The sequence below is a fragment of the Cyclopterus lumpus genome, chromosome 7, assembly GCF_009769545.1.
Source record: "Cyclopterus lumpus isolate fCycLum1 chromosome 7, fCycLum1.pri, whole genome shotgun sequence".
Lineage (NCBI taxonomy): Eukaryota > Metazoa > Chordata > Actinopteri > Perciformes > Cyclopteridae > Cyclopterus > Cyclopterus lumpus.
The window spans coordinates 5,927,455-5,950,607 of NC_046972.1; the positions used below are offsets into that span (position 1 = coordinate 5,927,455).

Here is a 23,153-nt window from a genome sequence, read left to right on the forward strand (position 1 = left end):
ACGGTAGACCCAGAATATCACTTTAAATTGTTAGATTGACTCAGTAATACCGTTTTAACAACAATATGTATCTTTAGATAGATTACTTTAGCTCACATCAGCCACCGTGGTCACAGCAGGCCAAGTACGTCTGGAAGAGAGTAGTGAACTGAGCATTGGTCAATTTAATTCCTCGTGAATTCAATGTTTCATTTGTTGGAGGAAAACTGTAGTGCGGTTGTGTTATTCCTAACTTGGTCTCCCTTTAACATCAAGTCGACTTGCCTCCTCCTTCCTCTAAGCTCAATGTGACCTACCTTCTCCAGTAGGCTCTGCACACTAGCCCCTTGACCTGTGTGTGTGTGTGTGTGCATGTGTGTTTGCTGAAGTCTGTCACGACCACAAACGGTGGCTGCAACCCGCCCCACCGACCTTCCTGTTTGTGTGTGTGTGTGTGTGAGATTTACGACACCACACGCACACAAACCACGGTGAAGGTCAAAGCGTTAACAGGTCCCTCACTCTTTAACATTATTTAACAGCTAGCAGCTGCCGGTCTAACTTCACCATTACTGTCACACACACACACACACACACACACACACACACACACACTCACGCATTTGGGCTTTCTTCCAGGCCCTTGGCCGGAGTGATGTATCTCTTAAAAGCTTCCGTTGCCAGGGAAGTGCCACTCGTCCAACTCGCTCTTCTTGCTGTTTGTTTCCCGCTCTCTGTAATCGTGACGCGCCGAGTTCTCCGAGTTCTCCGAGTTCTCCTACAGAAGTTACGCATTTACTGCAACGCACCCGGGCCGTGGATTAAACAGGGGAGAAGAGAAATCTCAGCTCGGTGCCACCCTGCTGCGCCCAAACTTTCTGGCCGTATTTTTTTTTACCAAATCTCAAATTCCAGATCTGCAATACAACATGTCACCCGGAAACACTGGCGCAGAACTAATTTTTCCATTTTTGGACGGGCAAAATGTGACATCCGTCAAAAAAGAGCACGGGCCCCTCCTCACTCTCAGACTGAAAACAACAGCGGATTGGAAGACAAGAAGAAGACCGGCGCCCGAAAAAACCCCTATGAACACGCCACGATGATCATTTAGGAGAGAACCGTTCTGCCTCTCTAGTCACCCACCCAGCCCCTCAGTACGGTAGCACCACGGCTTTGTTTGCTCTCGGGGCTGAGCTTTGAACCGGTGGGAACAGGCCGATTAATGAATAGCGAGGCCGACGGCAAACAACGGGAAAAGAAATCAATACGAAAAAAAAGGGACAAAGAGGGAGTGTCGGTGCGGCCTTACCTGACGGAGAGGGTGAAATCCCCCGGGTTGCTCTTGCTGGGCCGGGCCAGGAAACTGCCGTGGACGCCCCGGGTCAACAGGAGCTGCTCTGCTTCGATTCCGGTGATGTTGGGGTGGAACCACCTAAACATCAGTGACCAGGGGGACAAAAAATAAATAAATGAGCGGGCCAAAATGAGCCGTGTGTCCGTCCCCAACACGATAGCTCTACAGGGTTAAACATTGTATATAATGCCAGTTTTAGACCTGTGGGAGCGTTTTGACGTGTTTCCTCTGCAGCGGTCATGACGGATGAAATGTGTAATGTGTGCAGCCTAAAACTGGCTTTATTTGAGTGCAGATGGAAACATTAGATCAATTGTTAAAGAGCAGCTATACTACGACACAAAATGCTGCACAGAATAAATGCGGACAAAAGCATGACAGTGACGGTGACACTTTCTCCATTTGTTTGGCTTTGAACTCCAGCTCATCAAACTTGTAAATTAAACAAGTTCCGGCTTTATTTAGCTTCAATTTGAGGTTGTTCGCGTTCATGTTGGGCCAACATGACGGGAATGGAGACTCAGCTATATGCAGGAGCAGAGCAGCTCTGGGAATATTAAATGTTGCAGAATAAACTCACTTAATTGGCCTTTGCGGGTCAAGTTCATTAAGACCAGCTTTGCAAGAGGGCGTGTGCAAAGAACAAACTCACAACAAGATGACTTTGTAGCGTTTGTTCTTTTCTTGTGGCAGTTGCATCTGATCAAGGTTGTAGTTTTTGCCCTTAATAATGTTCATCTTTATGCTTACTTGAATGTTTTATTCCATAAAATCATCATTTACCAAAAATGTAAAACTATTTACTTTAATACAAAATAAGTTGCATCCACAGCGTCACATAGGTTGCATGCTGATGTTGACACTTAGATTACTAAGATTTACCAACGGTAAGGAAATCAACAGTAACTGCTGAAAGTCGTCCCGTGCCGTTAGTGCTCTTCTTCCAGAAGAATATCTGTAATCGTGATTCCGGTGGCGCATCTCTCTCTCTCTCACGTGTTTGGTTCTCAACGAATCGGTTACGTCATACATTGTGCACGTCTTGTCCTGGTTTGGACAAAGGGGGAAGAGCACTCTGGTTTTTGGTACTGCAAAGAGCTACTGATTACATGTCACTTCCTCTGTTGCAAAACGCTGCAGGCAAATATTTATCCCATCCACTTCTCAGGTATGGCGACCGATTATCTGTGTGCGTGACAGCGCCACTTACCCAGCCACATTAGCTATTCACGTTTGTAAAGACACATCGGCACCAAACACTCACACGAGAGCGAATAACTACATAAAAAGGTTGAAGCAGCAGGCGAGTGGGTACGGCAGTCCCAGTGATCCAACCGTGTGGATTTAAAGCTTAAGTTTAAGCAGGGATCATTGGGTTAAACCTCCCTAACTACTGTGTGCCACAGTACACCATTAGCACTCCAGGGCACAATTGATGTGTCAACATATGGGGGGTGGTTGACAAAAAGTGTTACACGTACAGTGTACAGACGTTTCAGCTCCACTCCAGAGACCACTCTCTCTACAGATCGTCTTACACCGTTGTGTCATCAGACTGTGCTGTCCAATGACGTGAGTTGAATTATTCCTTCTTTTCTTTTAATCTTCCTCGAGATGAAGAAGTCTCAGGTTTTTTTACCCAAGTCAGGCTTTTAATGAGAATATTTTTTCAACAGACATCTTAAAAGCTGATTGTTTTAAAAAAAAAACATATTTCCCAATTCATCATCGGCAGTTCGGGTACGAGTCAGGCATTTAGGTATATTATCAAAAGCGTAAATTACTATAAATTCTAAATCTCAATGGGTTTATAATAAAAGGTTAAATAAAAAAAATCTGAGCAAAATAAAAAATAAAAAAAAGGTTTTAGACTAATTGAAAATGAGTCACCTGACGGCTAATTCAAATACCATAATAACTTTTTGCTGCAGCTCTTGACATTTTCTTTGGAAAGACAAATGCATTGAAATGCCAATGATTCAACAAGAAACAAAAAAAGACAAGACTTTTGGGGCGGGGGTGACATATAGACCAAATGAGTCATGGAAATCGTGCATTTCTCATCCTAAATCATAGCCTTTCACCAGCACCCCCGTGCCCATTACAAAGGCGTATTATTGATTAATATAACCCAGCGGAGGGCAGGCAGATGGTGACACAAGAGCGCCTTCATGAAGCCCATGCCGAGGAGATAATATCTGAAAAGCTGGAACAGTGGGCGAGCATTTAGGCACTTCTCTTCTTCTACACTGTATGACCCGAACCCATGACAGTGAGATAAAAATAAGACCCCATGCGTCCGCTCAGCAGACCCTGTGTCACACTGCTGTGGTCACTGCTGGTGCAAAGGGCTGAATCTCATAATATCCTCCATAACGCATACAAAACAAAAAACAAAAAATAGATATGATCAAGGCGTGACACGGGTCAAATTAACATGCGAGTGCGAAAAAACTCTAATTGAAAAAGCTTGAAATTGCCTTTTCGGCAGCTAAACGCAAATGTCAAGACGTGTGCGTTTTTTTGGAGGTGAAACAACCGTCGCCATTTTGCATTTTTAACCGATTAATCAAAAGGGACGATCACGCGAGCCCTCCTGACACGAGAGGGCGAGGAAGCGGGAGACGGGTGAGAGAAGAGGCGCTGCACGACTAATGACGCTAAATGTGCAATGGGGTTCGTACAGGAGGGAATGATACATGATGTATATTTATATACATTAGAATATTGGAGCGCTAAACATAGTTGTCATCGGGGGTCCTCCATTGTTGGAGGTTAACCAAAGGATTAGTCCGGTGTTAAATCAAAATGCCAAATAGATTGAAATAAATAGAGTCTTGACTGGACCAGCTTGTGACTGACGCACAACAACCAGACCAGACCAGACATCTGACCCAGACTGCCCCTGACCTCCCCACACCCCCTTATCCCCAGCAGGGAGGCAAACCTGATCTGCTGTGCTTTCTCTCATTCCACACATCCCAGGGAGCAGATTATAGGTGGAACTTTACAAATGATAAATACTAAACGATTACAAAGGGATTAGTACTGAAAAAACATGTCAGAGCGGCGGGTGAATTGGACAATGCCCTCCATGTCACATTCGAAATATCCCTGGAAGTCTGGCAGGGAAGCCCGGTGGTTAAGCTGGAGACAGGAAATTACTTCACGGGACGGAAAGAAAGTGTGAAATGTATTATCCACAACACTTTATTACTTTCACAATCATTTATACATCACAAAGATGCGATACTGATGTATTTTTTATTAACCACATAACACAACACTTTTTTATGAGGCTGGATATATAAAAGTGATTTGGATGTTTTTTACTTTGGATGTAAACATGTGCAGCCAGAAAGTTGCCACCGCATCAATTCGTTTAGCTGCCAGGTCGCGAGCTGGTTTGTTTGCCCGGCATAAGGTTACTCCGTCAGGTAACGCAGGTCCGGTGTCATGTCAGCGAGACAAGAGGGTTAACCCCGAAGCTAGCGACAATAGCTTACATAAAGGTGAGCCTAACCGTTAGCTATTAGGTGACAAGCCACTCCTCTAAGTTTTGCTCTGCTTTCGAAAAACAAAATGTTTTCAGTGGACGGACTTCCTCATAGCATCACTGTTTCTGTGTCTTGTTGCTTACCAGCTGACATATATAGATACCAATATATCTGACATGCTAATACAGAATCTAACCTGCATGCCACCTTATGGTACAGTTTTCCGTACTGGGAAAAAGTTATTCAAATCTGTCCTTAACTTGACTACATTTTTCCAATAGTCACAGTGCATTTTATGACAATAAAGCTCAAACTGGCCGCATTGAAGTTCCTGGACTGGGAGCCATTGACCAGTCATGGGAGTCAGCTGGTTGGACAGATTGCTTGTGGTATTGTCTTTAAATCCTAACCAGATTCGTACCGAAAGAAATAATATCAGTGGGTCAAAAATGCCTTATGTCGCTAATCCATAACTAATCCCTCGTCACTCGTCAAATTCGAAACAATGGGAGACGAGCTGGAAGCGGGCGCAAACTGGAGCAATGCTTCACGCACACACACCGGCAGCAAGCGCTGCTCACCTGGTCGGGTTGACAGAGCCGAGGGCAGTGGGGGTGGGGCCGGTGCAGGTTCCCCCTGGGTGCCTTTGCGTGCAAACGTGCACAACTCCTTCTTAACAACTACTAACAACTAGTACTGTACTCCCAGCCCCTTTGTAACCAAACATCCTAAAAACACCCACCTTGACAGCAATACACGCACGCACAGTACTGTGCATATGCACGGCCAGGTCTTCCCATGCACTCCAGAGTTCAACAGAAGGGAAGAAAATGCAGCTGAAGTTGCTTGGGAATCGTTTACTGCCCTATCTTGCCATTCTGGTGGAAGCCTGAGCCACAATCCCCTGACTTCAACAGCCTCAGATCTCAGTAATCCAGCACCGGGCACTGTTACACAAGAGAGGGGGCAGGAGGGCCGAGAGAGCTATAGAGGTGGAAGGCCTAGAGAGAGGGGTGGGGGGGTGCTTGTCAAAGTGCTACTGGGTTAGATAGAGCGAGACTGAGACAGTAAGAGAGAAGACAGAAGTGCAGGGGGGGTGCTTTATAAGAGAGCTAAACAGAGAGAGAGAGAGAATACAGGAGGGAGAGCGAGGGGGGGGGGGGCCCTTTTAATCTGGGATTTAGACGAGCGCAAGCAGGCCCCGATACCAGCACCCAGTGCTATCAGTGCCTTCCTTTCCACACCTCGGACGGATGTGACAGGGCCGCCGGGCAGACTGGCCAGCCGCCTCTCTCCTCCCTTTCTCCTCACCTCCCGCCCCTCCACCACCACCCCATCCGCACCCTTTAGGCGGCCGTCTGGTGGCTAAAACTCCAAAGCCCACTCGCCCTGTGATCCGAGAGCAAACAGAGCTTTCTCTCTGCTGCAGCACGGGGCGGACCGGGCCAGCTTGCGAGGTCCCTGCTATCTTGTCGGAGGCTAAACGCAACAGCTGCGCCACCCGTGCCTGGAGATTACACCTAATCGCGCGCGGCGTGGTTACACCGGATCATAGTTAGGCCTTCGCCAGGGCGAAATCCCCCCCCCCCCCCCCCCCCCCCCCCCCAATCCAGCCAATTCAGCAGTATGCCACGAGGCTATTAATTTTGCAGTTTGCAGATGAGTTGGAATAGCAATGCAGAGAACAAAAGCATGGCAGTATGAGAATGCAGTGTAATCGAGGGGACAGGTAGTTTGATTGAACCACTTTTTTTTGCATTAGATTTTTTGAAAATAAATGTCAAAGGGCAGATCAACCAATGAAATCTTATTTTCAAATTATGAAATCCACTTTCTCAAAATGTCACTTATGCAATTCAGGCTGCAAGGTGTTATCAAACTATTATCTGTGGATCTGGGTGTCTTTGTCGTCACGGCGCGGGACCAGAATGCGTAATTCCTTTTCTCCCGTTTGATGATAAACCTTTGAGGCCATCGCTGACTTAAGAAAGTCTCGGTAGAACCCGACGTGCTTGTTGGGAGCCAGCGATAAAGAGCTTTACAAGGGTTCGGGGCTCCCTTATCAATGAAGAAGTTTGTGTGGAGCCTTTTGAATCACTGAAGTCACTGTCCATTTGGAGATGTCTTTAACACAGGACTGAACAGCATGCCCTCCCCATAAAACCACGTCCATATCCTCCCTCCCCTCCCCTCCTCAGATCATGACTGCAGGAGCCCGAGTGACTCAGGGCTTTCCAAGAATAGGATTCCCTTTGACAACCACCAGGCGCCCCATTTCCCTGCATCTGGCCTTGGGCAGTGAGAGAGACAGAGAAAAGAGAGAGAGAGAGAGAGAGAGAGAGAGACAAGACAAAAGAGGACGAGATTTCAACAAGCCGGGTTTTCCTCTGACGAGACGTCAACAGGAAAGAGGACAACGCGCTGGATGTGTCATAGGCCGCTGGGGAGACGCATGTGAGGCCTTGGGGGCTGGTCGAGGGGAAACGGGGCCCAGTGTGCATCCAGCCACCACTCCGTCCTCTTACATAATGGCCTTGAGTTCAATATAGCCCTGGTGGGCTATTTAAAGCACGTCCATCTGGGCCCCGTTGACAAAAAGGTGAAATACTTAGTAGCCGCCGCACAGCATGGAAGCCTCAGCTCGGGCTATATCGGTCATAGACAAGCACCCGGGGTGTGGATTTTGGTAATGTCGCAGATATTTTTAGCTCAGCTGATGATGACCCGGGGTATTTACATGGAGGCGCAAAACTCGCAACACCACCCCCCCTCCTCCATTAGCTGGATGCGTCACTTCTCTTTGTATCACCAGGCAGTCGGCTTAGTAGAATTGGCTAATCGACTGAGGCAATCCCTGTGCATGAAGTTTGCTATATATTTATATATATTTTTTAAATGGTAGTGGTAATATGACAAATGATTAAAAGCTTACAGATTAGTTAGGCAGTTTTTTAATCATACAAAGAAAAAAAAAATGTTTGCACAGGGTATCCAGTTTGTGACTTTTTGTATTTACATAAACAGTGATTTGTCAAACAGAGAGTAAAAGTGGCTCCAGGCATTAATGGTTCATAAATAACTACAATGTTCTTTTTTTCAGATACATCCAACCTTTTCCTTTCCCAAACAGACAACACGGAAGTCTAACTTCATGGGAATGCAGACGGGTTAATACACACTGGACTTCCTGCTCGAAACAAACTGAGTATATGTAGAGTCTCAAAAAAGTATCTGAGACTCTTTAATTACAGCACTCTGCGATTTTTTTTAGACTTCTGTATAAAAATATATCGGTGAGCGAAAAAGATTAAAATAATGGAATAATCCCATTTTCAATTTGGATTAAATAACAAACAGGCAGAAACACAGTCTAATTAAACGTGGTTTTCTCACGCAGGTTTCATATTTGCATTTCTTTGAACATAATGTCGAAGGTTTCCTATGTCCTCTTTTTTTCCCCACTCGCAAAGCTTTCAAAACGTGCAAAAAGGGAACGGCGCATTACCGATGTGGGTTTTCATTCAACGACACAGATCACAATCTTATTATTGAGGGCGAATGTGCAACGATACTTTGCAAAGATTTTCCGCATTTTACTATGCAAAGCTAGTTTAAATGTAGTTCACAATTTAAGACCCACATACTTGAAATAACAAAATGCTTGTAATTTGAGATTATTTTTGTGTCTTGTAATTCACAATTGCTTTTATTTTCTGTATCTGACAAACTGCACGTTAACTTAATCAATAACTTTTACATATACAGTTCCAGTCAAAAGATTGTCCAAACTTTTGACTGGAACTGTGTATGTAAAGGGGGGGCGGTCTAGTGTGGTTTCCGACATGTCAAACATCCACTTTAAAACCCACACACACACACACACACACACACACACACACACACGCCTGGAAACAGCGAGACCTTTCTGCCTTTTAAAAAGCACTTAAGGGTCATACGCATGTGGACAGTCTCCCAATGCGCCGTCCTCATTGTTTCGTGTCTGAAAATGCAAAAACATGTATCTGGAAGAACAGTTGGGTCAGAGCATTCTTGGAAACGTCGGCGGGCGCTATCTTATTCCTCCACATGGGCTGTTGTTTTTCCTGTTGGCTTATCGACGCAACTGACTCACCGCTTGCTCTCGGCTGGTCCAAATGAGTTGCAGTGACAGATATGTGGGGGGGAATCTCCTCTTTAAAACAAAAAAAGGAGGATAGTGGAACGTTTTGTAACAGAAACATGAAGTGACTCTGACTGTACTGAGCACATCACCGCGCTTACTCATTGCAACAGTCAATGGCAATAATTAAAACGTGGAAAAAAGGCAAAAATGGGAAACTCCAGCGCCTCACCCCCCCCCCCGTCGGGTATGATGTCCCACAACCCTTTACCGAACCGGGGAGTCCGAGTGATAACGTCATCAACATGGGAGACAGGGCCCCCCACTGTCTGGTCAAGACGGCAAGCACAGAAGTAGCTTTTAATAACTTTGTCGCAGTGCCCCCACCCCCCTACCCGGGGGCAACCGGAGGCTTGGCCTTCTGTCAACTCACAAGTGTTTATTGTAAATGTCTGAGGAAGATGTCACGAATGTCTGTGACCTCAAACAAAAAGCCCTTGAAATGGAATTCGGGCAAATAAAGTGGGAAATGATGGAGGGAGTTTAAGGTCTCAGGTAATTGCCCAAAATGTCTATTGGATGTGCAGGAATGGTGTGTAATCCGCATCTGCTCAGGTGCAACGGCACCCAAGGAAACACGGGGATCGTCAAACTAATAAAGAACTCACCAACATCTTTGCGACAGTCCGATGAAAAACCAGGCCGCTGCAGCAAGTTTACAAGGATTCAGATTCAAAAGTCGAACCACACTCGGCACCACTATGGACAAAAATAGTACGGGCACATCCTCGTAAAACCATGAAGCAGACAAATGGCGCAAAGGGTCGATGTTTATGGAATTACTGTGCGTTGCAAAGAACAAAAATGTAGGTAAATGTCCCTTTATGCACAAGCCAATCAGTCGACATCCTTATATATTTCACCTTGCACTACCAAAAGGGCACAACAGTCGCCCTGCGATACACCATACATCTGCTGTCTTTTCCACCCATATAGCCAGGGAGGCCATTTGTATCAACTATAAACTCGCCGATTTGCCGACACTGCATCTTTCTTGAGTCCACAACAGCCATAAAACAGTCAAGAGACGAGCCGATTGCTTGAGTCAACATTTCAGAGGTCACCTTGTGCAGAAAATCTGCACCAGGAAAACAGTTGTCACACTTGTTGACGACAACTAAAGCACCCAAAGTCTATGTGTTCACATGCCCCACCAAAGAACCCAAACAAAACAAACATGTTGATGTATTAGAAGTTTAATATCAGCTTACTGTGTAATGCAAACCACCTAGGAAAGCTGACATTATGTGAGTCAATCATGAAAAATACTAATATTTACTACTACGTACATGCATGCATACCACTCGTGTTCACGGTATTCATCAGAGCTCCCGATTCCACACGTACAGCTAAGCTGGTCAATGTTTTAGGGAGACCTACAAATCATTACTGGTCCCCAGGTGTGCACGTGGTTAATAATGTGTATGAGTGAGGGCCAGGAATATGCGCACAATGATCACCAAAGCTGTCAAGGTGTAAACCAGGAGGCCCAAACTTAATTTAAAAAGTGTGGTTGTATATATTTTTATAGATTATATATAACTATTCTATTATTGTATAGTTTGTAAGTGATTGTTTTAAAGCTTCAGTAACTCATTACTCATTTCATACACAATACATTATGTGGAGACATTCTATAATAATATTCTCATATATATCTTTTGTTGTTGTGGGGGTGGGGGGGGGGGGCTTCTGGGGTATTACTTAATTGTCCTTTTTAATATATTATACATTTACTTTAACTTAATGGCCTCATCTCTGATTCACAGGAAGCCATAAGCCAATGCCCTGCACTGGGGCAGAGAAACAAAGAGAGAGACCGATGGAGACAGAAAAAAAGAAAGAGTCCATTACACTAGATTGGGGGGGGGGGGGGCGTGAATATAATAAACAAGTCGGAGTTCACATTGTAAACCCCCCCAAAAAAAAGTCTGACTTGGCCACAGCTCAGAAATAAATCACTGATGTTGCATGTGCACACAATGCAAAGTAATGTAAACAAACAAACAAACATGAACAACAGCCTGGCGTGGATTTGATTCCACTCTTATTTCACTTTTGCAGCAGCTAGCAAAGAATAAATTGCCAGCGTTATATTTATCAAAGCTTTCGACGTTGCCACCTTTTTGTTTCCACCACATTTTCACAGTTGTACAGTTATACATGTTTTGTTTAACTAACTGAATAATTAACACGACGGAACGAACAATGGAGATTATATTTGGGTAGAAATGTAGGATACGAGTTGTCAAGTGCGCGTGCGGACAAAGTTGAGGCGTCTCTGCTTTCTTCGCCGGCGGCTCGATTCGGTTCTCGCTCGCACAATCTCCGGCCGCTCGCGCGCAGCAGAGGCCGTCCAGTGTTAAACGGAGCGATTCGTGACAGTTTTTAAAATAACTAAAAGAAAGTCCACTTTACCTGCGAGATGTCATAGCAGTCTCGGAAAGCTGTCAAGTGTCCACAAACGTTCCCCGTTTTTTTTTTTTTTGTTTTGCCTCCGCCGAGTCGCTGCGAGGGGAGAGCGATCTGTTGAACAGTGCGCGTGCAGCTACGCGTAACTACCCGACGCGACTTCCGGTTAGCACCTTCAAAACAAGGGCACCTCGTCTGTCGGCTCATTTAAACGAGGTAGATTTGACCGCCCGTTTCGAGATATTCCTGTTCATGTCATCTTCTTTTGTATATATTTTGTATTTAGATTGCCTGTACATGCCGCAGAATTCCGACTTCCGTCTATCTTTTTTAAAAAATATAAATGTATTAGTAAACAAAACAAACAAGTAATGCAGAAATACAGTTTTTGAGTACAGTATATATATTAAGAAACACGTTTGAATAATTCCGAGGCTATCCAGCTTAGCCTCTTCCCTATTTTGTCAAACGCGAGGTTTGGACTTTTATTTTTCCACGACAAGCTTCTTTTCCTGTCCCGTTCAGACTCACCCTAGCTAACTTGATGCACCTATAAAAACACTGAAAAAGTCCCTCACATAAAGTCAATATCAAAAGGCCTTATACACTTTTAATATAAGGGCCCTAGAAAAAAAGCATGCTTAGATAGATCATTAAATCCTCCTCTCCAATTGGCTGGGTCATAATTGAAGCTGAAAACAGGGCCACCCCCCCTAATCCGCACATACAACAGCCTGTTGTATGGCTGTTAATTATTGAAGGAGCTAAAACATACCAAAGCCATATTGTTGTAAGCTGCTGTCCATGCTGCAACATGGAAGAATGGACTTTGCTTAATGCTCAAGAGTGAACTATGATTATAGTTGCACAAATGATATACCTATTGATTTACATTTATTTTGTATTTGCTATGAAAAAAAGTATATTTATATAAATAAAGGCTGTCTCTCAGTATTATTCACAATTTTCACATTGATTTATTTTATTTTCCCAAATAATGCAATATTAAATAACTTGTAAGTTTGCTATTGTACAGCTCTGCTCCTGTCCTCTGAAAGATAAGGCAGGTCTCTATACGTCCTCCTGTGTTATACCCTCATGATGGGACAGCCTCTCGGGCTCTGGAGTTGTGTGGTGTGGGAAAAGATTGGAGAGAGAGAGAGAGAGAGAGAGAGAGAGAGAGAGAGAGAGAGAGAGAGAGAGAGAGAGAGCAGCATTGACGTCACCAGCCTGCAGTTATCAGCGGAGGTTAATCTACTCGGGGATGGATGGGCTTATGCAATTGTCTGTGAGCTCACCGGCTTCACATCGATGGATTTGCTTTTTCCACCCAGTGCGCCGCTGCAGCCGCACACTCACACGCCGAGATGATGGAGAGGGAGTTTCTTCTCTCCGTGGCGCTTCCTGTTGCAGTGCAGACGTTTTCTTTCTCTCTGCCAGATGAAAGGGCGCTTCAGGCAGGATGTACAGGTTTCAACGTACAGGGTTCATTGTTCGGGGCCTCGTGATCGATACAAAGTAGAACATTGATGAGCAGGGTGAGAAGTGGCTGGATATTGGGAGAACCCTGAGTGCATATTAGGTGTTTACTACTAAGCGTGATTGATACAAGACTGAGGGACTCTAAAAAACAAAGTCATCAACATTTATTTATTGGTTGGTTGAAATACCCCCTTAAGTGGGTTGACGATGGGAAACTATTTCAGGGCTGAGCTGACAGGCCCCTGTTTGAGGAGATAACTGAGGGGCAATTTGCTCACTTTGGCTGCTGCACATGTTTGAGAAAATAAGGTCAACCGAGCTGTGGGTTACTGTTTGTTTGTTTGTGTTGTTGTTGTTGTTGTGTCGGGAATGCGATTGCGAGTAGTCGTGACCTTAAACATTGTAATTGTGGCCATTAAACATGTTCCCCCTTGACTGTAATGGAAAAATAATGCAATGAATGTGACCCCGGAGCTGCTGCTGTGAGGTGAAGCGGCCTTTTAGGACAGAGCAAAGCGACATCACCTCGAGGGTACACTGTGTAGTTCACTTTGGTTTTGCCGGGTATTTCCATTACTTTACATTTGATTGTTCTGGATATATTATCCAAGTGTTCCACTTGCACGTTCATTTGAAAAGACCCCACTGCACCACAGAAGAAAATACATTTTCTTCATTTTCACAGCATACAGGAATGAGAATAATGTCTTTTATTTTGTTTTATTTTTTACTATAGCAGATGAAAGCTGTGAGAAGGTTCCTGGACCAAAACATTCACCTCGTATCACCGTGCAGACTGATGTCCTGTTGAGTCTAGGTGTGTGTGTGTGTGTGTGTGTGTGGGGGCAAAAAGACTCAAGAGCACAAAGCCTGGTTTCCGACCCAGGGGAATGGAAACCAGGATGTCCCATCTACCCCGAGGTGGCTGCTTCTATATTGGCTTGTGGCCTTTGACCCTTTTTTGCCTTGAGACTTGCAAATCGGCCTGTCCAGATTTGGAAAAAGAAAAAATCGGAAAAGTTAAACAAAGAGGACTTATACTGAGCATGACGCAGCTGGACAGCGGGGGCCTTGTCGGGGAGAAATAACTTTTATTACCACGGGGACATTAAGTGCTGTGAGAGAGGAACTGTATCTCACACAAAAAGGGGGTGAAATGTAGCCGGGGTGAGTCTTTTTTTACTTCAGGGCAGTAACTGTCTCGACATTTTCTTTGGAAAACTCTCCTGGAAGTTCATAAAGTTCATTTTCTTTCTAAAAACAGTGTCTACTTCAACGGATGATGTCGCCGCCGACTCTAGGGTCCGTATTTAGTTTTGATTTGAATTCCTGGTAAAAAAACTAAAACACTTTAAATCAAACTACTTCCGCTCGTTAACTTTGTGAACGACGTTTCCCACATCGGATCCCTGGCTGAGCGACGCTACTTCCTTTACACCGTTTCATGTAGGTTTAATTAACCGAGCACATGCAGTGTCCTTCGCAAGGAATACATTCATCTCATTCATTTGTCAGGCCTAATGAAGACAGAGTTGGGATGTAATGAATGATGGATGTGCAGTGGTTTTTGTTGTTGTTGTTCTCTCTTGAATTCCAGGCTTTCAATCAGCAGGAGGACACCACAGATTGCTGAAAGTGATTCAAATTATAAGAAATAAATATAATTGAAATGAGAAAGCGCTGAGACTTGAATTGAAAATGCTCTGTTTGTTTACTTTTCCCATCAAAATGTGAGCAGAAGCATCTCTTGAAGACATTGACAAGGTGCAGTGTAGGGTTTGTCCGTCCTGGGCTGCCGTAGAAACACGATTAGTTAGTTCCAGGTGGTTGGACACTAAGGGAAACATAGTTCTGAATATTATATTGCATTACTGCTCGTAGATGCAACACACTTAAGTCACAGAGTGAATCCACACAACACGTGAGCAGTGTAGTTCAGTACTGTGATTTCAACTATGTGAACCTGGAGACAGTTTGTCGTGGGCTCTTGTCATTTCACATTCTTCCCCAGCAGGTTGAAAGCTCCAGTAAAAAGCTGGTAAGAGTAAGAGTTAAACCATTTTATGAACCACAATTTCCAAAAAGAATACAAATGTTATGCTCAACTTTAAGCACTGTAGCTTAGTTTGACTCACTTCCACATACACCATCCCGGTGCTGCGAGTACTACTCAAACCACAGCGAATGTGTATTCATCAACATCTGAAAATAGTCCCCCGAACCCCAAAAATAAGGATTTGTTGACGATTCTGAAAATACAGAACATCGTGCATTTAAAGAGTCGCCGTCGTCGAGCAAATCGACTCCGGACGACGACGAAATCAAGACGGCAGACAAAGAGCGGGCTCCATTGGTTGACGTTTTATTTCATGGTGGTAGGAACACAAGACAAAGGTCATAAAGTTAGTAATGTTCAGGTCATGCCACTCTTACTCGGTGCACTGCCCTTTGAGGAGGTCAGACAGTAGTTTACAGAGGTCAGACATGGAGGGTAATCCACATGTAGACATAAATAAGGAACAGAAAATAGATTCAAAAAACAGTAAATAGAAGATTTTTTGTAAAAAGCCAGAGGGGACATTCGCAGAGGCCCCCTGGGATTTTATTTTTTGTGTATGAGGCATTATTACTAATATAATTATCATTATTATGTATTACTCCTTTACATTATGGGGATGAGGCTAATACACTGGCTAAAATAAGGAAACGGTTATATGGATGACGTCTCTGTCACCTGCTCAGAGTCCGGGTGACCGTTTTTTAAAACTTTTTTTTATTATTAAGGCAAATAGTTTCCACCCGACCCACAGAATACCAACGTCTTGATCGTCCGCGAGTCCGTCCAAATACACGGGGAAGTGTCACCACCTGAATGGATCAAATGAAAAGAACTTAAGACCGGTCCTAAGGGTTAATACGGGTGCGTGCTGGAATTTAAACGCGTCTTTTTTTTCTAGGGGGAGGGGGTGACACCAGGAAAGGGGTCTTTCCCGGTCCAGTGTGGACACTCGGGAGCGTGATGACACAACACGGTTGGTAGCTTCAGGGCCTTCCCTCCCCCATGTGCGTGTGGGTGGGGGGTGGAGGGGGTGCATCAGACATGGTTCCAGTGTATCTTACTAAAAACATAAACCTCCACAGGTAAACACGTTTGCTAAATTTACACTTATAGATTGCAGGGCTGTACAAACACAGGATTGTTTTGATGATTTAGGAAGGAAAACAATAGTCAAGTACTTAAGAAAGGGGGAACAAAAATCAAATGAAAAGAAAGAAATGGCAGAAGACCATTTGATACTCAACCACGAACAGGCATTTGTCTCAGAATATTGCCAAAGTTCTCGTATCAAAACAAGTGTCCTTAAGTCGTGTCCTCGCAGCTTATTGTGGTTCAGCATGACGACTCGGCGTTTGCATCCGTTCACCGACTCGCACTCGTTATACAAACCCATGCGCTACTATGTTAATTTGTACTGTAAGGATTATGCATCTCCTCCCATTTTTGCAGCTGTTATGGCTTCAAAAGGTCACAACAACGTCACAGTCTCTCTCTCTCTCTCTCAACAGCCGAAAGAAAGACAAAAAAGACTCCTCCAGGAATGCTCCGAGGTCAAATAGGAGAAAAGAAATTACGTCTCAGGCAGAGTTTTTGTTTTGTTAGTTTGTGTTGATGACTGCTTGTTGTTTGACAGGACATCCCAAAGGGTCGTATCTCCCCCCTCCCCCCTGTGATTAGATCTCTCCTCGCCTCTTTTCTGTCTGTCCTTTTTTTCTTCCGTCTTTGCTTTCAGCACCTCCTTAAGGTCAGATATGGTAACGATTTCCTCTTATGTACCGGGCTGCAGAAAAACTAACTGCTCCCAAGAAAAAATAACATAAAGAAAGACACAGGGAATGAAGGAATATAAAACATTATTCCGAGCTCTGTAGTTTCTTGATATCACATTAGTAGAAATAAGAGGGAAAAAAAGGAATCTTTTTATAGTCATTGCAAAAAAAACAACTAAATAAAACAACCAAACAAAAAACCCCAAACAGTGACAATTTTACAAATTAGAAAGTATTTTTTTGGGGAACAAATTGTAAAATAAAACAAACCAGATCCAAACCAACATTGCAGAAGTGCATGCATTTATAGTGGTCATCATTAGTTACATCTGCGGGTTGTAAAAACAGAACGCACAAGTACATGTACATGAGAAGCACAACTCTCCCAAGGAGAACCCATCTTACATATTCACAGTCTCAGGTATTATTTATATACTCTATATTTATAACATTTATTCATGTCTTGACTTGACTAATGATATGCGAGTCGTGGTGGAACGCAGCGCTCTCTCCGTCATGTCGGGTTGCAGTGTAAGTGAGTCATATTTCAAAACTAAAGGCTCTCTGATGGGATTCAGATTGAGTGGAGAGGTTTTTTTCTTCTTCTTTTCCGTTCTTTCTTCCTTTTTTTTTTTTGTGTGTCTGCGCTGTGAGATGGGGGATGATGGAGTGGTTTTGACTGTGTACTTTCTCACTTTAGCAGCTTGACTGATATCTCAAAAGTCCCATTAGGAAAATACAGCGGGCTAGCGGGGGCTGATTACAGAGTGTCTTGGCTGGAGCCGCCAGCTGGCTGCGGCATCAAAGAGCCGCCGCACACCACGCCGGCCTCAGCGTGCAGCTCCCACGTGTTCTGGGGGGCGGGGTATATATACGTCTTTGTACTCATGGATGTATAGGCCATGCTTGGGGAATGTGGACGATATATATATATATATATATATATATATATATATATATATATATATATATATATATATATGGCACCAAGACAAGGCAGTAACCAGAGATCATCGGTGTTCAAGGAATGAGCGAGAAAAAGGAGCAGGCGTTTCTTCTTCTTCTTCTTTTTTTGTAAGTTGGCGTTTGTTTTAAAACAACAAAACTGACAAGAATAAAAAAATTCTCACAGAGATGTCTGCGTTTTGAAAAAAAGATGGAGGGCCAGGGGCAGTTAAGAAAAGAAAAAGAAAGAAAAAGTGTGTTTCTGTTTATGGAGTTGCAGATAAATTTTTTTTAAAAATGAACAAAATATATCAAACAAAAATTAAAACATATTCATTCTCTTTCCATATAAAAAGCGATGAAAAGTATACAAAAATAGAAAATAATTACAGCAGGAGACATGGGCGCTATGGAGGGAGCGAGTGGGAGGGTTTTCTTTTTCTTTTCTCCGTTTCTCTCAATATATTCTGTCTCTGCTGGTTTATTTGGCGGCGGAGCAGTGTAATATTTTGGGGCTGTTTAAGGCGTCTTCCACCAGGTGGAGCTCCACGCCGTCCACCACCACGTCCTTGATGCAGCCGACAAAGCTGGTGCTGTAGGCCTTGGGCAACCGGCGCGCCACCGCCAGCTCCTCCAGACCGCCTGAGGGGAGACGGAGACAGCGGTTAATGCAATGACAAGCCGGCCTCAACACTCAGCAACGGGGGGGCAGCCGAGGTACTAAACTCTCAAGTGGCGACTGTCTTTTTAAGGGCCACTGCAGATATTTACCATTGGTCAGGCACCCACTGGGCTAGTTCCTACGTTTCCCATAATAAACCAGTAGCAGTGTTTGATCAGGCCTTCCCCTGATGGCTGCAGTTGTACACGACGAGTGAGCTCACCTTCCTGTGAAAATGCACGGCGTGCCCCTTTAAAAGATCACACGCCAGGATAAAGATTTGGATTTCACAACAAATCAGACCTTGTGAATGCCGTCGAAAAGGCTGTACCGGAAATACTTTGGGGGCGAGAAAAAAGGCTTTGTGTTTAATTCTTTCATTTATTTTTTTTAGCACGGTGACGCCAGCTGATGTACAGGTTGACACTATTTATCAAAAGCACCATGATCAAAAGGGAGGAAGGCAGAGAGCCTGCATGGAGGGGGGGGGGGGAGATTTGTTTTAATTCGACACGGCGCATAAAGTATTTAGAAATGCGCTACGAATGAAAGGCGGTGGCGGTGTGTAACATTGTGAATACCCAACGCCATCGTTATTTTTAATTTCTTCCCACTTTAGTGCTAACCCCCCCCCCCCCCTCTCAAAACAAACCAAGGGACATGGAATCTGTGTGTGTGGCTTCAAGTAAAAAAAAAAGTGAAAGGGCCAAATCCCCCAACTTAAAGAAGTACTTGGCATCAAAGAAATAGTCCCACTGTGGGGGGGCAGAGCTGCGTGGCTCGATACCACGAGAGACACGTGAGGGAAGAACGTTCACCGTTTGTCCAAATGACCCTTTGAAGTGCTCGTGAACCTTGCGTACGGGTTTATCTATCAGTCGCAGAAAGTAAAAACTTTTTTAAAAAAGGACATTTCTAAATAGGAAAATATCACGGATTTGTACTTCAAAGCAAACGTCTCAGCCCCTCTTGTACTTCCCACTTCGCTTGAACTTCCCTGCACTTTTTATTTCTATTTCAAACCATGCAAAGCTCTTTTGGAAGGAGAAAAAAAACAAAGTCTCATAACGTCCTTTTTGAGGAGGCTTGATGACCTAATTGTAGGGCTGCCTCCCTTTTCTCCCTTTTGATGGTGTTTTGAGCTACTAGTTTAAGCCAGCACACCCAAAGTAGTCATTAGTGTCTTTCTCAATAAATCAGCATGAAAAAAATCTCTTTATTCAGGATTCCAGGAGGCGTGTTCTTACTGGGAGAGGCTGACCCGAGTGTTTTACCTTGCTTCTCTCTCTCTCTCTCTCTCACTTTCTCTCACTCTCTCTTGCTCTCTCTCTCTCTCTCCTCCTGTTATCTATACTCTCAGAATCCTCCTGCATCCTCTCTCTCTTTCTTTCTTTTTATCTCTCTCTCTCTCTCCTCCTGTTATCTATACTCTCAGAATCCTCCTGCATCCTCTCTTTCTTTCTTTCTATCTCTCTCTCTCTCTCCTCCTATTATCTATACTCTCAGAATCCTCCTGCATCCTCTCTTTCTTTCTTTCTCTCTCTCTCTCTCTCTCCTCCTGTTATCTATACTCTCAGAATCCTCCTGCATCCTCTCTTTCTTTCTTTCTATCTCTCTCTCTCTCTCCTCCTATTATCTATACTCTCAGAATCCTCCTGCATCCTCTCTTTCTTTCTTTCTCTCTCTCTCTCTCTCCTCCTGTTATCTATACTCTCAGAATCCTCCTGCATCCTCTCTCTTTCTCTCTCTCTGCTTCATGCCAGTCCAACTCCATTCCCCTGCCTCCCTCACATTCCCCTCCCTCTCCCTCTCTCTCTCTCTCGCCCGTTCTGTCCTTTCTAATCTGCGAAGCTGAGGGTTCACATCCCCGCCGAGCCTTTTACATCCCCTGTCCCGGCCCCCAGCGCCCCCCTAATCGGATTGCGCGCCTCGGAATCGGGGATCGACGGGGCTAATTTCATGCAAGTTACAGATGAATTAATGATGAACAGTGAAAAGGGGGGATTTAAAGAGGAGCAGGGCTCTCCACGGGAGGGCTTGTGCGAGGATTATGTATTCTTGCTGCGGGGCTCGCTCAGCACCTGTTCCACTGCACTGCCGCTGCGTGTGTGTGTGTGTGTGTGTGTGCGCACACACACACACCGCTACATGCTCTACATGTCTCTTTAAATGTCACTCCGGCTGCGTCTCCCCTCAAACTAGCCACCTGTATTTTAAAAAGGAAAGTCGAACTCTATTAAGCTGCACTGTCTTCAATGTTATTTTCCCTGGGAGATGTTCAATCCCCGCCGTGCTGCATTTGTGTCCTTTCAAAGAAAAAGAATTCCCTGAGCCGAGTTCAGACCAAAGTGTGGAGGTAGATAACGGGGCCGACTTTGGTCATTTTCAATTCAGGGGAGCAGGCCTCTTTTGAATTAGTCAGATAGCCTTTTATTTCTCAACTCAATACCTGAATAGGCTTGGACATGTTTTTTCTTTTGTCCAAACTGCAATAATTTCCCGTGGGATGGAAGAGTAGTAACGAACTACAAGTGTTCCCTTGACTCCATGTACTGTATGTCATTTGTGGACACATTTTAAATGTTTTATTATATATATATATATATATATATATATATGTTTTTTTATTTATTTACATGTGTGGGCACCTACCCAACCACAGCGCTCCGTCCGTGTCCAGCTGTGTCGCTGCCAAAGGCGATGACCCCGTTACGGCTGCCTCGTTGCCGACCTGTAGAGAGCCGTCTCTGAGCGCTCTGGAGAGAGAGAGAGAGAGAGAGAGAGAGAGAGAGAGAGAGGGGAAAAAGTGAGAGAGGTCGGTGCTGACGCCCGCACGTCAAAAGTGAATAGCAGTAAAATGGCAGCGCTCTGACGCGCCACAAGCGCACTAAGCGCTCACATAACCGCTGCAAGTGCGCCCGCCTACCGGCTAACAGATGCTGACGACAGCACCATTCATTATAGGCGGCCCTATAATGACGCAAGTTAGCGCACATGTGTGAATTAGAGACGACTGTGGGGCAATTTGCACCCATTAAAGTGGCTTTCCGACAGAGACAGAGAGAGTGTCATTAAAAGGCAGAATGCAAACACAGATATCTGTTCTCACACACACACACACACACACACACACACACACACACAAACACAAACACATCTCCCAGCATCTCAGGTGGTCTAGATTGGGACGTTTGAAAGCAGACGCGCTGTGCTTTCCTTGAGGATCGATTATTCTTGTCTTGCGATGAGGCCGACCTAATTATCCCTACTACCCCCACGTACTACGCCCCCCCCCCCCCCCCCCCCCCCCCCCCCCCCCCCCCCCCCCCCCCCCCCCCCCCCCCCCCCCCCCCCCCCCCCCCCCCCCCCCCCCCCTCACACACACACACACACTACTTCCACAGTCACAGCACATGTTCGGCGGCGATAAAGCAGAGATCGCGTGGAGGGTGTTAAGTGGGTCATTCTCGAAACTCAAGCAGTTAATCCGTTCCTAATGAAGGAATCCATTAATGTGACATCGCTGCGTGGCAAAAAAAGTATTGCATGTTTTGCTTCCTTTTTTTTTTTTTTTTTTTACATATGAAATGATTATCCAAATTAAAACCTGAATAATTCAAAGGGTTATATATTTCCCGTGCACGCTGTAGTGTAGACACAGGCTATGTGTGTAGAAAACAAATGCCATCAAGGCTGAAGTAACATTTGATTAGTTGGGACTTTCTTTCATGGGAATGTACACAGCGGAGAGAAGCTTCACTATTTCAGCTGATTCTATGTCATCAAATAGCATCAATGTGTGCGTATACTGTAGTGCATACAGCGCATGTGTCACTAGCGGTCTATTATCTATCTCACTATCTATCCATTTTCCTGGATACGTTTCTTTATTACATGCCAAACTGTGTGCTGGGAAGTCGCCACCTGTTCTTTGAACGTTCGTCGATGTGTCGAAGCGATTCTCGACGCGTTCGCGCTCCTGCATGAAAATAACCTTCATCTGAAACTCTGATCCCCCATCTCGCTGCGCGGTGGGGGATCACCGCGCAGCGAGAGATGTGCAAGAGATCATGCCGCTTGCAGCAAACACAAGTACAACATGGATTAAGTCTAAATCCCGGGATCTAACTGTTTCAGGCTTCCACCCGCTGATCCCCAGGCACCCGCCCGCCGTCTCACCTGCTGGCCTTGATGCGTATCCAGCGGTTGGTGTCGACGCGCACCGAGGAGCGCAGCACCACGGGCTTGGAGCCCAGGTCGTACGTCATCTGGACGTGTCCGTCCACGATGGCCAGGGCGATGTAGTCGGAGCGCTCCACGCCCTTCCCGCTCCACAGCACCAGGCCCTGGGTCGCCTCCGTCCGGACGCTCAGCTCAAACTTGTTCACCAGCAGGGCCTTCTCGCTGGGAGACGACAAAACACACATCAGTCAGCTCATCCAAGGGAGGCCTAGTCTCTGGCGTCGGCCTACGCGGCTCGGTCGGTGCTCGTGTCCTGTGTGTGTGTGTGTGTGTGTGTGTGTGTGTGTGTGTGTGAAGCAATGAATGCTTTGCTATTAGCTTCCCAACATCCTGCTGAGCCAATACTGCATTGCTACTCAGTGCTTCCCGTGCTGCTCTGTATGTGTGAGTTTGTTTGTGTGTGTGTGTGTGTGTGTGTGTGTGTGTGTGTGTGTGTGTGTGTGTGTGTGTGTGTGTGTGTGTGTGTGTGTGTATGTGTGTGTGTGTGTTGTTCAGGCTGCTGTTTGATCACCGGTGGCTGGGTGACGTGGATGCAGAGACGTGGGGCGACGTCCACCCCGTCCCCGAGAC

The 23,153-nt window shown here is 45.1% G+C and overlaps 2 protein-coding genes across 2 annotated transcripts in view; both read right to left on the reverse strand.

Annotated features, from left to right (window-relative positions):
* Nucleotides 1–11,584, reverse strand: part of LOC117732975 (tyrosine-protein phosphatase non-receptor type 11-like) — a 29,994-nt gene extending 18,410 nt beyond the window's left edge. Inside the window, 2 exon segments of the mRNA XM_034536206.1 lie at nucleotides 1,292–1,414; nucleotides 11,432–11,584. Of these exon segments, the coding sequence (XP_034392097.1) occupies nucleotides 1,292–1,414; nucleotides 11,432–11,445 (137 nt within the window). The 5' untranslated portion in view covers nucleotides 11,446–11,584.
* A 6,143-nt stretch (nucleotides 11,585–17,727) lies between these two features.
* agrn (agrin) overlaps nucleotides 17,728–23,153 on the reverse strand; it is a 204,256-nt gene continuing 198,830 nt past the window's right edge. Inside the window, 3 exon segments of the mRNA XM_034538350.1 lie at nucleotides 17,728–18,322; nucleotides 20,994–21,097; nucleotides 22,521–22,745. Of these exon segments, the coding sequence (XP_034394241.1) occupies nucleotides 18,162–18,322; nucleotides 20,994–21,097; nucleotides 22,521–22,745 (490 nt within the window). The 3' untranslated portion in view covers nucleotides 17,728–18,161.